This window comes from Rhinolophus ferrumequinum, chromosome 4 (assembly GCF_004115265.2).
Source record: "Rhinolophus ferrumequinum isolate MPI-CBG mRhiFer1 chromosome 4, mRhiFer1_v1.p, whole genome shotgun sequence".
NCBI lineage: Eukaryota > Metazoa > Chordata > Mammalia > Chiroptera > Rhinolophidae > Rhinolophus > Rhinolophus ferrumequinum.
Window position 1 is genome coordinate 83,944,568 of NC_046287.1, and position 17,994 is coordinate 83,962,561.

Genomic DNA, 17,994 nt, shown 5'->3' on the forward strand with positions numbered 1-17,994 from the left:
TCCCTCAGAAAACAGAGATTTTGTTGTTGTTGTTGTTTTTCTTTTATATCAAATTGCACCATAATTTAAGGGCAGTTCGATTCTTCTCTCACTTCTCCATTGACATTAAGTCAGTATTAGAACTTTTTAATAGCCTAAAATATCATTAGGCATATGTCTTTTGCCCTTCAAAATATGTTTATCTCATTTGGATTATCAACGTTTTCTTTGTTATTCTCTGGTTAAATTGTCACTGTACACATGAAAAACTCCGTGGTGCTTATACACAGGGACATGCAGACAGAACTTAGAGCAAACCCACCTTCAGTATTGGATGGAAAATAAGAACTATTTTTTGTTGTTGTTAATATTCTTTGATTAAACAAGACTTAGCTATAAAATTTCAGCTTTTTGACTGAAAAATACAACCCCGAAGATCCTAACAACTGGTAGTACTTGAGAAAAATGATCAAAAGTACTTCTTTAAAATATTTTTTAAACTTTTTATTTGACATAACTTCAGACCAGTAGGAAAGTTGCAAGAATATTAAAAAAAAATTTTCCCACATACCTTTTATCCAAATTCCCCAAATATTAATGTTTACTGCCTTTGTTTTGCTTTGTTGCTCTTTCTTTTTCACATCACATATACACAGATATCATTTTTTTCTCTGTATATATTTTTTCTTCATTTTGTGAAAGTAAGTGTCCGGCATGATGCCCTGTACTCTTAAATATTTCAGTGTATACTTCCAGAAAAAGACATTTCTTAGTAACCAAAGCACCAATATCAAACTCAAAAAATTGACAGTGATATTGTGAAATAATCTATAGACATTATTCAAATTTTGCCAATTGTCCTAACAATGTCCTTTATAGCAAAAGAAAATCCTGGATCACACTTTGCTCTTAGTTGTTATGTCTTTTTGGTGTGCTTTAGTCTAGAACACACCTCAGTTTTTTTTTGTTGTTGTTGTTTTGTTTTCATAACCTTGATGATTTTGAAGAATAGAGGACAGGCATTTTGTAAGATGTCCTTAAACTTGCTTTTGTGGGACACTGCCACACGATTAGATTCAGTTTATGCATTTTGGCAGGAATACCACTGACGTATGTTGTGTGCCCTGTGAATCAGATTAGGAGCACACGTGCCAGTTTGTCCTGTTCCGGGTGATATTTTGATTTTCATTAAGGTGGTATCTGCCCATGTCCCCACGTAAAGTTATATTTTTCCATTGCAATGAGTAAGCACTTCATGGGAGATAATTTGAGAGGCAGGAATATAAATTTCCTCTTACTCATCAGATTTGCTTTTATCTACTAGTTTTGCATCTGCTGATGATTCTTTTGGAATTAATGATTACTACGGTGCTTGACAAAAGGTGATAATCTAATTTCATAATAGTGCTGCTTTAATCAGAAATAAAATATATTCTGTAGTTGTTTTTATCTTTTCATAGTTTAATTATCTTCCTAATGGATTTTTATGTTCTCATTTTGTTCCACTGCTAGATTTATCAAAGAAATCTACAAAACTTGCCTGGGTCATTTGGTAAAAAGCTACTGATTTTATAGTTCATTTCTTTCTTATAATAAGTAATTGTTTGCATTAGCCACATTATTTTAATACTTTTTAAAGTAATAACACTGAGTATTTTAAGAGTGCAACTTTTTAATATATGTATTTAAAGGGATATCCTTAAGACAGATGTTTTTCATTTACTGACTTCAGGTTAGATTTCTTCACTAAAGCTTAAATTTACCAGTTATAGATCCATTTTTGGACAATATTCTGGTATTAGCAGCAGAGAGCAGGAGCTGTGGAAAGATTTTAATCACAAATGACATTCATTTTAATTTCTTTTTTTTATAACTATATGACACCATATGGTTAATATTGCGTGATACAGCAAAGAGTTTCTATAACTTCTATATTGTGATTCTTAAAGAAAATGCCACTTTAGTAACAACACTGGGTAAAAAAAAAACTTTTAAAGTATATATTGAATAGTCTTTGCAATGGCATTTTTAAAATTTGCCAACCTGAATAGACCAGATTCTGCTCCTATTCTAGAAATTTTACTCTATATATACATATATTATGGGGATATGAAGGGTGATCTAATGGTTACCAGTTCACAAGCATTACCTCTAAATATATACACACTTTATCTCTGGGTATTCAAATGCCATAATGGCTAAATTTTAATGACTCAGTTAAAAGTAATGAAGAAGGTCTTCATCTTTTAAAAATGATATAAATTGGTGATAGTACAAAAAAAATTTGAAAATTACTTTGTAATAAAATGGAAAATAAAATTGTGAAAAACTCTAGCATGAAACTCTGGAGTGACATTTATTGGCGGTTTGCTGATAATCAAATATAACTTCAATTTTATTATCAATACCATCATCAAATCATGCCCATATGAATGCTTGATTAATACTCTTGAACCTTTACTTTTGGACATATCACTTGTTTCCATAAACATGTCCTTTATATTTGCTCATTGGGATAATGATTTAAATTAGTAACTTCCAGGCTGTCACTTCCTACTCTCTGGTCCAGATAACCCCTTTCTAGTCCACAGAATCAAAAACTACTGGAACTCTTTGTTGGTCTCAGAGCAACTAATTTCTTTCGCTATTTAGCGTTCACCACTGTATTTGGCTCGTGTCCTTAGAGCTCTGCTAGAAAGACCACTAATTCTTCTCACACAGATCTGTGAGTCACCTCAGGGTCTGAGTCTCCCTCTGCTCTTTGATAATTCCTCTGAATTTGCCTGCACATATAGAAATTAACAGTATAATTATGAATTGAGAGTAATAAAATACTGAATTCAGGGTTGTTGGGGGGACTGCATATGTTATGTTTATGCAAAGGACTTGCACAGTCGGCATTATAATCAAACACATGATTATTATTTATAGTTCATCTTCCTCATAAGACTTGAGTGTTCTCATGTCAATGTAACTCCTTCTCCCCATTGCCAAAGGTAAGTATATAAAATAGAATCAGCATGACTTGAAACCATATTTACGCGTAGGTCTATCAGCACAAAAGGCAGTATCATAACTCAAACATTGCAGTAAAAGCATTATACCAGGCATGTCCAAAGAAGCAAATGAATAAAGAAACTCGAAAGTGCTTATCTTCATTAAAGAAATATATGAGGTGTGACTGAAGTGATGTGGCTTAAATGGGGCTTTGAAAGCTGGCTCCACAGCCACACACACAATGAATCCCCTTATTGTATAGTTCACAGTAGGGATATTAGAGTCAGAGTAGATAAGGAATGTTTGATTCTTCTACATTAAATGTAGATCTCATTTGAATTGCATTTTAACAATTGTGTTTCTGATGTTCTGAAATAATTTATTATACTACAAATAGGTTCTGAATTCATGAAAGTCTTCATACATTTTTTTTCCTCCAGGGATTATCAAATCTTCTTTATCCTTACAATATCCAAAGTGAAGTGGACAGCAATTAAAACTGATTTACTGGTGGAAAAAATTACATCTCATTTGCTTCTGGTAATTGGACCACATTTCACAATAGATTGAAAGTGAAGTTTCTTAACTTTTTCCCGTATCCTTTGGGGCATACAGAATGGCATATTGTTAAATGAGCTTATTTTACATGCAGAATCTCTAGTTCTTCTCTCACAAATCATCCTAACATCTGCCTTTCACATTTTTACTTTTATGATTTAAAGGGTCTCTGTGATCTCTTAAACAATTTTATGTGACTTTGAAAAATGCTGTTGGTATTGCTTATTTATATTAGGCGTACATGTGATAATTTATTATTGGATGAAATTACAGATCATAGTCATATTTCCCAATTTTTCTTTTAGGTCAAACACTCTTAAAATAGATATATTTTTTTAAATTTAAATTTAAAAAAGTTTTCTTTTTTAGTCAAACATTCTTAAAATAGATTATTTTTTAAAAAATTTTCCCGCAAGTCTGGGAAGAAAGACACTGAACTTGAAAAGTATTGTTTTTTTTTTTTTTTTTTTGATTTGTTTTGTTTTTTACTTTGAGGACAATTAAAATGTACTAATTTACCCATAAACAATCATTAGCCTTGGCAACTTTTTCTAAATAATCATCTATAAGCCATAGTGAACATCTTCCCAACATTGCAATTTTTTTTAGGGGATTGTCTCTCTTTTTCCACTTTGTTCTAATAGGGCTATCAAATCTAAAACTTTATGTGCTACCATTTCCATGCAAATCAATGGTAAGTAATGTGTTGTGCTCCTGCAGAAAGCAAACAGCCCACAGGTGGTTATGACGTCAGGCAGGGCCAGTCAGATTCTTCTATAAACTAGAATGCACACATCTGGAGTGAGAAGCTCCTTTGCTGTAGTGTTGCTATGCTGGGAAAGGTAATTATGCAATGTTAGTGCCATCTCCCTATCACGTGGAGAAAACAGAGACTCTATACAGCATACAAGGGAAAACAAAGGAAGAGATGGAGAAGGAGTCTGGAAGCTGGTGACAAGAGTTTAGCCCCTAGAAATATTCTTACCCGAAACTGGCGTCACCTTTATAATTCCAAGTTACAACTTTTACTTTAGCTGAACTGTGTTTTGATTGGGTATGCATTATACATACGGGGTGTGCCAAAAAAGATGTATACATATGACTTGTATTCATCTTTTGTTATCGGTATATAGGTATTGAGTGTTACAATTTTAATACAGTTTTTCCCTTTCTTAAAATATGTATACATTATTTTGGCTCTCTCTCTCTCTCCATATATATATATATATATATATATATATATATATATATATACACACACACACACACACACACACACACACACACACACACAAGAACTAGAAGCTAGAAACTAGAAGCTATTTTAATATATATGTGTATATATGTATATATATGTGTATATATATATACACACACACACATATATATATTAAAATAGATTCTAGTTTGTTATCATTTGGCTTGTCTAAATATTCAAATTATTTACCTTTTCAGGAAAATGTTTTTAGTGATGTGAAAACATGTGTGTGCATATTTTGATATGTAGAATTGGCCAGGCTGAATTCCAAACTCATTTATTCAAACACTAACCTAGGTACTTCTGTGAAGGGATTTTGCAGATATGCCTAGTGTTTAATCAGTTGACTTTTAAGTTATTCAAATGTGAGATTATCCTGGGTGAGTCTGACTTCATTTGATGAGCCCAGTAAAAGGGGGCTTAGGCTTTCCCTGGGTGCAGGGACCAATAAACAGTTCACGTTCATGTAGTTCTAGCCTGCTCTTTATTAGTTCTAGCCCTCTAGATGATCTGCCCATGGACTTGCTTAACCAGCACAGTCATGTAAGCCAATTCCTTGTAATAAATCTTAATATCATGTTGGTGCAAAAGTAATTGCAGTTAAAAGGTTAAAAATAATTGCAAAAACCTCAATTACTTTTGCACCAACCTAATATTTCCTACTTGTTCTGCTTCTCTGGTTGTTGTCAACATAGGCTGTCAGCATTTCATAATAGAATTTGCAAACTAACCTTTACACATGTTTTTTATGTCCTTTAGGCTTTATATTAGAGTTACACCAGAGAAGAATATAGTATTTGCAGTATCACTGAGGGTAGTTAGAAATCCTACTATCAAATCTGCCTTTTAATTGCATCTTTCTATGAAAATAAACTTTATTAAAATAACAATTTTGATTAAACTCAAACTTTCTATGTTTATGATTAGAAAACAGTGCTTTGGGAAGCAAGGGAAAATGTCCAAGTTAAAGACGTATGGATGGTGAGAAACTCACCGTGGTAATGGTAAGGCACCCACTGTATGAAACTGACTTACATGGATTTCCTTCTGTCAAAGTTGTGCACCTTTTCCTGTAGTGAGGAAGCTGCTGGAAAGTCATTCCAGGAAAGAACATGCAACACAGGTTCATAAAAGAAAATTGGGTACCTATTTTAGATGCAAGGGAGATCCATGGACATGTGGTAGCATTGACAGGAGGATCCCACACAGATACTGGACATGGCAGTGTGCAATTTGGGATCCCAGCCTGATGACCTGAGAAAGGAGATGGGGAAGGTAATTAAATCTGTGTTGGATGCCACCAGGAGCCAAAGCTGAGGGCTTTTACATGTGAGAGACACATTTGGAATGAAGGTAGGAATGTAAAGAAGATTACCTGAAGGTGGGAGAAAGCAAGGTGGGAGGCGGGGCATTGGATTACAGGATAGTTTACAAAAGTATGTGCTCTCTTTTCCAGACCTTCAAAGAGTCTGGAAAAGAGGATTACTCTGGCATTTCAAAGGTGTGTTAACCTAGGTGCACAAGAACAATGGACAGGACTTGTTTAAGGCAAAAATCTTTTGCTAAAGAAGTTACATGCCCTGGGCATGACTACCCACCATAACCTGCCCAGTTAAGAATTTTAAGATCAGATCACCCTATGAGGTTACTTTTCATAGAACCCCTTTTTCATCCACACAACTAACATTTGTATAACTCTAACATTTTCAGTCTTTCCAAATGTGTTATTTCATTTAAATTTAACTCAGACTTTTTTTTTCCAACTCCTAATATATAGTGGACTTTAGAATCCCTATGGATGACACTTCCAACACTGTCCTCAGAATTTTTCGCCTGAATACCAGGAACCATCACCTCCACTGCTCTTTGCAAATCTACTCCTTTGGACTTACCCTGGGCTTTAGGGTTCCTCCAAATTTCTCAACCTTTGAAGTCAAGGTCTAATTCATCATTATTTTGAATATAACTTTCTGTCTATCCCTATCTTTCAAGCTGTAGTCCTCCAAACCTGCTTTTAAATTTCATTTACACTTTTAATAACTTGACTGCTTCTGTTACCCCAACCCATTGATACTCTCCTGGAATCCTCTTCCTTCCTGTTCTAGCTGAGACCCAAGATGAATTATTTAGACTACTTTATTTTCTTTCCCCAGCAGCCTTAACACCTTTTTCTCCCTCTTTCTGAACCATAACCTTCATGAGTGTTCTCAGCCTTTTGTTAATTCAGCTACCTATTTTATCCTCTCCTATACCCAGGTTACTGAGCACTGCTAACGTAAATCACAAAGATACAGATTTGTTTCTTTCTAAATTTATGTTCAGTCTTGGCTGAAACCTCAATACTACGTGCTATTTCTGTTACATACCACTGTCAGCAACCTGTCCTATACATCACAGCATCTTTTCTAAGCTCCATTACTTCCCTCAAGTGGAACCGTAGCCCTAATTTGTTCTTTTTCAGCACATTTCTTTCCTAGTGCCAAAAGAATATTGAGGTTATCAGGTCACTATTCGGTTCACCTCTGTCCCAAAGCTCCATACTTAAATAAAATCTTTTTTCTTTCTTTTTCAACCTCTTTTTCTATGGCAAAAGACTTGGAATTTTTCCTCTTCTCCCTAGCTTGTATTTCCTCCAATGTTCTAGATCACATCTCTTCCTCCTGCAGTACTCTGAGAAGTAGATTCCAAAGATCATTATGTCTATATTCACTAACATTAAACATGCTCACAGTTTACAAAGTAAACTTCCCTTGACCCTAAGATTTTTACGTGCCACCTATCTACTTTCTCTCCCTGATGAGCTGTGAATGGATTGTCTATACTGTTTTCTTCTGTACCCCCTCACTTTCTCATTACTCATTCCTTCAAATTTCCCTGCTCTTCACCTTTGACAATACTCTTGCTAATTGGAGGATGTCATCGGTAGGACATGACTGCCAGGTGGCCAGTGAGCTGGAGCTGGGCAATTGGAGGCTCCAACCCTCCCCTGTCCTTGGAATGTACGTCCAGCCCACCATTCTAGGAGCTACTTCAAGGACACAGCCTCGAGAGAGCAATGTGTTATTGTGACGATCGAGATAGTATACACGACTGAACCCCTTAAGATTCTGGTGGGCAGGTGTGGAGATCTCCTCATCTTGCAGTGCCCAAGACAAGCCTCCTGTGTAAATTTCCTTGTTTATTAAACCTGCCACCTTCCAATCTAGAGTGGTCACCGCTCTCTTAGGTTTGTCCCTGCCTTCCTTGTATACCAGGGACAGTTTCAGATTTCACCCAGGGAACTTCCGAGGTTTCACACCAACACTAATGTTTCACCAGTGACCTCATAACTGCCAAATTCAAAGGACACTTTTCAATCTTCATTTTATTTGCTCTGTCCATGTTATCTAATCCAGCTGACCACTTCTCTCTTCTTGAAACTATCCTCGCAGGATTTTCTCTGGGTTCTTTCTTAGCCTAAGAATATTCTCTTGCAATCCTATTTGTGGATTCCTCTTGCACACAGTTATTAAAAGCTTTTGTGGCCCACTTTCCCACTGTTGGTCTTCTTTACTTTTCATTCTACATTCTCCCTAAATGAATCCAATCATTGGTGATGTTGGAATGACATCTGACTGAGACAGAATACTTAAGCAATGACCTATAGTCACCCTCTGCCTAGATCAAACCCTTTTAGTTTGCAGTAGAATATGTAATTCAACTTTTCCACTCATCTCACAGTTTAGCTAAAGCCTCAGGTTTGAGTTCAATGGTTGACAAGAACCTCCATATTCTTAACCACAATTGCTAGTCATATCCCCACAGGACTTGTGAAAAGGTGACCTAGGAGGTGGGGCTGGTGATGAGGGAAGAGTGGGGAGATGGTCTGAAGGCAGAATCTTAGAGCTTGATGGACAATTAGGTGATAGGAATGAGAAAGCAGAAATACTGGAGAACTGATATTATGAATAGAATGTATTATTTCAGACCATGAATTAATTGACATGTTTATTAAATTCATATAATTTGTTAAATGTCAGGTGAGATTATGGCTTCTCTATAACTGAGATCCAGGATATTGATGCCCAAATATAGGGTCACTAAAAGATAGATTACTTAAACATAAAAATTTGTATATGTTCATTATTATCAGTCAAAAGAAAAATAGCAGCATGAGTTTGATTATTAGATAGCAGTATATAAAAAATTTAGTGTATTTCAAAATTCTTATAAGTCACTGAAAGTATGTAAAATATTTATGAACTATGTTCAATGTTGAAAAATACCACCATTTTTCTCAAGCACGTGGCAATCCGCAGATAGCGGGGAATAGTGTGGTGAACTTATTAAGATCATGGGCTCTGGAGCATTTCTGCTTGGATTGGAATCTCATCTTCCTGTCTATTTCCTATGTGATTTAGGCAAGTGAATTATATCTTTGTGGCTCAGTTTCCTTATCTGTAAAGTGGATTGATAGTATCTCCCTTATAAGTTTGTTGTGAGAATTATATGAGTTAATATAAAGCCCTTAGAACAATGCATGACACTTAGTAAATTGTAGTTGATTTACGTTATCATTATTTCATTTCACGTTTCAGAACCATGATACAATTCCACTAGAAAAAAATAATAGTTCTGACTTTTAGAATTATAGTATCTTGAAATAGATCCTCAGGAAATAAGTGGTAAATTGCCTGTGGTGATGCAAAAGGTGTGCTTATAAATTAATCTCTAAACATTTATCATCTATTTTTACTGAACCTATGTATAAGTGTTATGCTTTACTTCAGTCACAGTGTATGTTAGTCAATTTCCAGAATGGTGATGCATTTCTGAATGGTGTGTAGAACACTTTTAACTTTATTGACTACTTCCTTTCCCTCCCAAAAGAATAACTTTCTATTCCCATTTAACTGAAATGTATTTACAACTTCCCTTCCAGGAGTGTACCTCTTCTGTGGAGAAATAGCTGCGTTAATGTTTTAGCGCCATTTTAATGATATGCTCTGCATTTCTTCATGTATTACTGCTCAATATATTCTTAATTATTTTTCATATCATGTCTCCTACATTACATGGCAGTGTTTCCTCAAGGTTAGTAACCATGCCCACTTTAATTCTTCCGTTTGCTTATGGCATAGATTTGTACACTTTTTAGGGTGCTCTGTGCAGGAAAAAGAAACTTAAGACACTTTGGGGACTGACTTACTGAAATAACTTCTCCAGTATGAATCCTGAAAGAACTAGGTCAGTAACCCACAGAAATATATAATTATTTTTAGCTTGAAGGGAACTTAGAGATCACTTTTTCTAGATCCTTCGTTTTGCAAATCAGGAAACTGAGCCCCAGTGTACACCGGTGGTAGAGCCAGGGTCACAGCCCTTTTCTCTCACTGACAAGCCCAGTGCTCTTTTAGCAGCATCAACGAATGACTTTTGGATCGAGTCATCTGTTTTCCAGGTGATTTCTGCATATTGGGGTGTGTGTGTGTGTGTGTGTGTGTGTGTGTGTGTGTGTGTGTGTGTGTGTGTTTGCATGGTTTAGGACTTTATAGCCTCGCCAGGTTACAGAAACAAACATTTAGCATAGAAGAAGAGAGACGTCATATAAAGGGAGAATTTTCTCTTTCTCTTGTGTTCATTAATATCGTTATTAATGAGAAACGGTATACTGAAGACAAGAGAAGATTTTAGGGAATGTAAAATCATATCAAACCTGTCTCTTCTGGAATGACCTTTCCCTAGTGTCCACGTTAGGGATTATTATCTGGCTACACCGTTATTCCTGGGACGCTGAGACAGTGTGCATGCCAGCACGTGCGCGCGTAAGTGTGTGTGTGTGTGTGTGTGTGTGTGTGTGTGTGTGTGTGTAAATTGTATTTACGTATTTAAGGCAGAGGCGTTTGCACGTGGCTCGCCGGAAAGTGAAAGGGGCGGGATGGGGTGACTGGGGAGGGGAGGAGGCCAGCAGGCAGTAGCCAGAGGAGGCAGGTGGGAGAGGGAGGGGTCCGGGAACCCCGGCAAGCGGCTCTGCTGGGAGGGGCGAGGCTGTCACTCCCAGAGGCGCCAGGAGCCAGAAAGCCTCTTGGAGAACTTGGCCCACGCAGCGCAGGGTCGCTCGCACTCCGGTGCGGACACAGGACAATCGGACCTCCGGCCATGGGTGAGTGTGCCGGCTGGCGGCCGTGGGACTCTCCGGGACTCGGCCTCAGAGTGGGTGGTACGGAAAGAAAGTGGATGTTGCTCGGCCTTTGCTTGCAGCCCTCTCGCCTCCAGTGTCTGGACTTGTTCTAGGAGCCACAGGGAGGGGACGCGGTGGCACCTGGAGGCGAGAGCCGCGTGTGGGAGGTTGGCCTGGGCGATCAGGGTGGCGTGGGAGGAATAAAGAGAGTGGATTCCCTGGACATCGCGGTCCCTGCGAGTGCCCACGTTGCCATGTGGGGAGCAAGCTGAAGTGGGGCACGAGAAATAGAAACTTGGAACAACTTCCAGCCTTACACATTTGCGTGCAGGAGGATGCTGGGGCAAGCGAGGCTGGGGACACTTGCTAGTCCCGGTCGCAACGAAGTGCCACATTTTCACAAAAGGCTGGTAGTTGTGTCCGAAAGCTGATTCTTCCTACACGAGAGCCAGGCAAATGGCTGGGTGGCAAGGCCGTCGGAACTGGCTCAGGTCTCCAGAGACTTAGTGCGCGCAGCGTAGGTAGGCTCTACTTGAGTTGCTAGACAGAGTCCAGTCCTTTGGAGATTAGCGGCCGCAGCAGCTCGGAACAGCCCCAGGAATGTGGTGGGTGGGGTGGAGGGGTGGGAGAGCCCGGTGTGAGGTAGTGGATCCCAGGAGAGTTAGGAGAGGAGCAAGGGCGGGCCAGAGAGAGGGATTTGCGCATCCTCCAGACGTGGTTGGGTTTGTGCCGGCATCCAGAGTGTAAGGAGGCAGTGCTGCTTTTCCACGGTTACCGATTAGCGATCTCCCAGCAATCCCGGTTTACTATTCAACACCAGTTTAGTCATTTCTTCTTTTCCAAGTCTATTGCGCGCCCCTCCCCCGGCCTCTCCCTTGTCCTTTGTTGTGTGGGATTTCTTCCAGAGGAAAGGAGGCCTTTGGGATTGACATGCTTTGGTTGAAATTCTTAAATTCCCACAGGCTCAATGGTTAGGGGATGCTTTGACTGCTAATCGGTGGAGTTTATAGACACTGGCCAACTGGGAAGAAAGGAAAAAAGAGAAAGCTGAGGACATTTTTGCCTATGAATGTTAATTGTGGTCAAGATATTCATAGTCTCTTCATACTTGACCCGGGAAGACTCTTAGAAAGACCCATGTTTAGGGTCTTTGAATAAAAAGCAGTGCTGCAAGTGATTTCCAGAATGAGCTGTCTTTAAAAGTTTTGTGAAACAGAAGGAATATTTTGAAGTTAAGAAGAAGAGAGAAAACACTTTCCCAAATGTGGCAGAATGTATTTCAGGCTTGCTTTCCCTTGCTTTCCTTATCTTTCCTCCCTTCTTCCTTTCTTCCCTTCCTCCCTCCCTCCCTCCTTTTCTTTCTTCCTTTCTTCCTTTCTTCCTTATCTTCCTCCCTCTCTTGCACATGGGCATATAACACACGCAGGGAAAGAGCTCTCATAAATCGAAAGCCAAAATGATTGATTTAGTGTAATCTATTCATTTACTCTATTAAATGCACTAAGACATTATTTGGATCTGACATAAAATCTCTAGAAAGAATGGCATTTTTTTACCTGGTAACCTTAAGCTTCAGTGGACTCTGTCAAAAGGTAAGATACTCATAATTTTGAAGCTAATTATTTCTCTAGCTTGCATTTCCAAACTATAGTGAAAACAGTTGGTTCTGGATTTTACTTCAACACCCTCAGATAAATTTCACATGATCCCAAGTTATAGGAAAGTGTTATTGTGGAAAGAGGTGGAGTTAACATCTGAGCTCTTACGATAATCCTGAGCTTGGTCTCTAACTCTTAAGCACACTCTTTCCTGTCTGTAATCTGACAGATACCTAAATATTGTCTTTTCCGTCTTCTGCCAGGAACAGATTATATTTTTCCTATTGTAATTGAGGCCACTAAAAACTCACATAAGTGTCAGACGTTTAGGAGGTGAGAGTAGGTAGAGGAAGCAAGTGAGAACCCAGAGGTCAGAGAAGTCGAGAAAAGAAGAGGGATGTAGCAAAGGAGAGTGAGAGCCTGAAGCCAGGACTCGGGACAGTGACCTAGACGCGTGACCTAGACTTCCTACTTCTTCCAGAAGTAGGAAGAGCCAACAAGCAGATGGGGCCAATGATAGAAAGAATGAAGGAAGTATGTTCAGAAACTAGAGAAAAAAAACACTTGGTCACTGAGGTTCATCTTTTTCCTCTTCTTTTAATTTATTTGTGAAAAACACAGAACTTCATTACGTAGAACTTGATTTATTTGGTGGTAGCAAGGGGTGAGGGTTCAGTACTGGAGGCCAAATTGCTAGAGTAAGGGGGCATAAAGCAGCATAGGAGACTGCCTGACTATGCCAGCAAGCTGAATCCATCTTTTTCTGGTGTCACGACAACTGCAACTTATCAATGAAAGAAGGGACGTTGACGCGATGCGGGTGAATGTAACATTAATTCCCGTTGGACTCAGCAAAAGAAAAACGTACTATAGCATTGTGGAGCAATGAGAGTGGTTAGTCCATCAAGTATTCTGAATCATTGATAGTTATCATATCTATAATGCACAAGGCTAATTCTCAAACAAAAAAAAAGTTATTTGCAAAGTAGGCAAATTGAGATTTTGGCATCTCCTGCTTCCCCATTTTATTTTCTTTCCTCAGCTTATCTAGGTAGGCAACAGGGTTTCCCCTCTGCTCCAAAATTTTGCTCTCCAGAAAAGATATGATAAAATATTTCATACTCAAAAATGCAGGACTAATTCTTTTTTAAGAATATTTACATTTTAGCTGCAAGGTCCATTTTAACCTGTAAGGTCTCTAATTGTGGATTTTTAGGCTGCAGTATGAGATAGGTCAGGATAATATATTTACTTTCTCCTCTAACCACAACACTTACTGTTCTTTGTTTTGTTTAAAAACGATTTTGAACATTATTTAGTTCCACGGATGTTATTAGGGTAAGTTTCATGGAGGGAGTAGTATTGAACCTGTTTTGGAGGGATGTGAAGGATTTGGGAAGGGAAGAGGTGTTCTAGTTAGAATAACAGGCCCCTTCCCAAGGCAGGAAGGAAGTAACTTTTGGGGAGCAGTAAGACATGGAGCTGGGTTGACAGGGTGGCATTTGATTCTGAAGAACCTTCAAAAACAACCAGAGGGCATTTAGAATTTACACGGTAGGAGTCATGGAAGGTTTTTGAGCAGGGAAGAATTATAATGAAATTAGTATTGAAGGAAAACATATTGAGTAGTGTTGTTTAAGACAAAGGATAGGTTGGAGAAGGTAGACCTAGTTGTCATAGTAATCTGGATGATATATATCTAGTCCAGTCATGGTGGAATGGTGGTAATAGTGTAAATGGAAAGGAGGGATGTAAAGTATTTCTAATGAAAAAAAATCTATAAAATTAAGCAGTTGAACAATAAAAAGGAGAAACGAATAAGAGATATCCTCAGGAGATTTGAAACCTTGAATATTGGGGAAATAGTGGGTCCCTTAATAGACTATTTAAAGGACAAACTAGATGGTTCATTTTCTGGATGCTTTGGACAGAAAATTTTATTTTTGAAATGTTAAGTAAGAAGTGATGGCTAGACATCGAAACACCGAGACATCTAAATGTTTAGTAGGTTGGAACTACATAATGAGAATTTAATTAGAGCACAAGAACAAAGAGGAAAATGAAATTTGAGGGTTTCCAACCTTTAGTGAGAGGTAAATCCATATAATGAATTACCTGTTTAAGGTATAGGGAGTATTGGTTGAGGGATAGGCAGATAAAGGATAAACACTATTTGCAGGAAGAGGAAAATCAACCACATAATATGTACTAAATGCCCTCAAATTAGAGTGGTGAAATGTAGTATCTTTAACATTCAGTATTAGACCCAGGGGTCCATAAATTTTGAAAAGTGTAGAAAATCAGGCAGAAACATTTTGCTCTCATTTAATTTTAGTAAACATTGATTTGGTTAAGGATCTGTAAAATACTTTACTAATTTAAGCAAAGAATAATGAGACAAAGTATTGTCTTGAACTTATAATTTTTTTCAGGAATAATATGACCTCTGAGAGGCAGCTATGAACAAGGTATTAAGAGCCAGATTTGAAGTAGGAGTAACAGATGACAATCCCTTATGTCTTTGGGTGGGTCCTGTACATCTTGGGGATCCTGTTTCCTCTTTTGTTTAATGAGGATGTTGAGCAAGATTCTATAAAGTTATGTAGCTCAGATTTTGATTCAGTAACAATCAGAGGAAAAAACATGTAAATGAGATAAGGTTGAGCTACTTCAATTAAGAAAATCAAGAACATTTTAATGATGTTAGATTAGCATGTAAAACTTTTAAGGGTCATTTGGCCACTCATACGTTATTTTCACTAGGAAATTATAAAAGTCTGATAGTCTGAAACTGAGCAGCAGAGAAAGATAAACTAATTTTCTGGTTATCTTTGCTGCATAACAGCTATCCCCAAGCTAATGAATTAGAACAATAGTTTTTGTTATCTCTCATGGTTCTGTGGGCTGACTGCTGAGCAATTCTTAAGATTTGAGGTCTCGGTCCAATATCTGCTGGGGATTCAGCCATCTGAAGACTTGATTGGGCTGGTTGTCCAAGATAGCTCTCACATCTAGCTGGCAGTTGATGCTGGCTATTGGCTGGGAGTCCAGTTGGAGCCATCTGCAAGTCGCTCGGGCTTTTTGCAAAATGGTGGCTGTGTTCCTAAAACAAGTGTTCCAAAATCCAGGCAGAAGCTGCAAGGATTCTTATGACCTAGAACACCTGAAGTCCCAGAACATCACTTCTGCTGCATTCTAATGGTCACAAAAATCATATAGGACAGTCATATTCAAGGGCAGGGGTGTCAGAGTCCTCCTTTTGATGTGAGAAGTAGCTTGTTCCAGCAGAGAAGGAATTGAGGTAGCCAACAAATTGATCTTATTCCTAAAAGAAACGTTTTCTAATGTGCTTTACAAAATACACATCATCAGGTTTACAATTGAAAATTTGATTTTTTTTCCTGAAATACATATGACAAATGACTGAATCTTTAATTAGAAATATGAAGAAATCTAGACAGTGACCCTAAAATTTCACAGCAAAACATTTCTGTGTGGAAATTCATGCCTGGGTGGAAATGTGTTAGAATGCTAGGGAAACTCTACTCAAAATAATGTCAAATGCAATCATCTACTCTTTCTTATTTTAATTTAACTCTGAAGTTTCTAAGGCTATTTTGAATTACTGTTTATTTTTCTTGGAATTGAGTTTATGCCATAAATTGGAATACAGGTCAATTAGCATAAATCCTTTATTCAATATCCTTTTGTCACAATAAACTAAAGGCTTTGTAGTGAAATGTTTAGAAGGTTGCTTTATTTTTCAAGTATGTGTTAATTGTACAAAATATATAATTTGAACTGGTATACTGTCTACTAAAAATAAGTCTAGGATTAACTATACTTGTTTTTGAAGATATTTCTAAATTAAATGTGCAAGATTCAATTTAACAAAATTTTAAATGCAAACCTCACTTTACTATTTTTAACTGGATAGGGTCAGAGCCGTCATTTATGATTACAAAAATGTAGGTCTTCCTCCTAAACAACTGAAAAGCAAAGACACTTTGGGGTAAATAAAATGGGTTTAAACTTAAAGACAAAATTAGTTTCAACCTAGAAACCTAGAGGCCTTAAAAAAAATTGGATTCTGACTGTTTCAACTTCATTGATTTGAGGTCATTCTATTTTCACCTGCTTGACAAGAGATGAGGTGGTTAGGATAATGCGAAGCCATATACTCATGATAGAACAAACAAACAAAACGACATCTTCACAAGAAATAAAAGCTGACCTACATAACCAATATAACTGGAATAATGTCTGACTCCAGAAGGTAATACTACATGTATTAGGTTAGTGCAAAAGTAGTTACGGATTAAAAGGTTAAAATAATTGCAAAAACCGCAATTACTTTTGCACCAACCTAATAGCTAAAACAAATTCTTCTTTAGTGTTGTAAGATAACGTGTCAAAATAATCACCACTTACTCTACAATGTATAAGACATACCAAAACTATAGAATAGCAAAATAAACATCTCTTGCTATTTCTATAAAACTTCATCTTCTAGAACCTCTCATTTTATTGTCTAATTAGAGTAACTTAGAAAATATTCTTAAACAGTAACTCCCACCGATAAGATTTAGGTTCGGAAAGTTTGGACTTGATCCGCTGTTTTAACATGCAATTCAACCCATGTCAGGCAGGAAGTCGGGGGCATGCTTTGAGAAATAGCTATTGCAGAATGCCTATCCCTTGCAAGTGTTACCCTTTACTTGTGTCTCTACTACATTGCCTTTAATTTCTACTCTAGTACCTAACGCTAAAAAAATGTTACCAAGAGCTACATTTGAGGAGTGCTGTTACATTTCATTATTATTAAGAATCTACAGTTGCTATTTCTTTTCCTCACCAGTCACTCATGTTGATGGAGTGATGTTCTCCAGAGTTGGCTGAAACTCTTTCCCTGAGAATTGCTGATGACTTCCAGTTGTTGCAACATTATGGACTATATTCTCTGTGCTATACTTTACATCCCCTCTTTTGTGACTACCAATTTGCATTTCTTAATTGTTTATACATCCTGGTTTGAGGTATATTTATGTGTACATAACTCCCAAATCTAGATCGCTCTGCTCAACTGTCAGCTGTCTCCACTCAGGCATCCCTCTCATCCTGCAACCTCAAGATGTTCAAAACTGTGTGCATCTTTCCTGGACCCAACTGGTTCTCTCTGCCTCCTTTCCTTGCCTTCTTCCTCTTTCTTTTTCTTGATGTCTCTGGAAGACACCTGGCTTTGTTGATCTAATGTCATAACATCGCTTAACGTTCCCTTTGTTTTATCATACATCAGTGCAGCAGCTTTCACTTACCGTGTTTCCCCCAAAATAAGACCTCACCGGAAAATAAACCCTAGCATGGTTTTTCGGGGTGACATCCCCTGAACATAAGCCCTAATGCGTCTTTTGGAGCAAAAATTAATATAAGACCTGGTCTTATTT

The 17,994-nt window shown here is 37.6% G+C and overlaps 1 protein-coding gene across 1 annotated transcript in view; it reads left to right on the forward strand.

Moving 5' to 3' along the window:
* Window positions 1–10,745: 10,745 nt before the first annotated feature.
* GPM6A (glycoprotein M6A) overlaps window positions 10,746–17,994 on the forward strand; it is a 235,153-nt gene continuing 227,904 nt past the window's right edge. Inside the window, exon 1 of the mRNA XM_033104821.1 lies at window positions 10,746–10,934. Coding sequence (XP_032960712.1) covers window positions 10,931–10,934 — 4 coding nt within the window. The 5' untranslated portion in view covers window positions 10,746–10,930. The remainder of the gene's footprint in view (window positions 10,935–17,994) is intronic.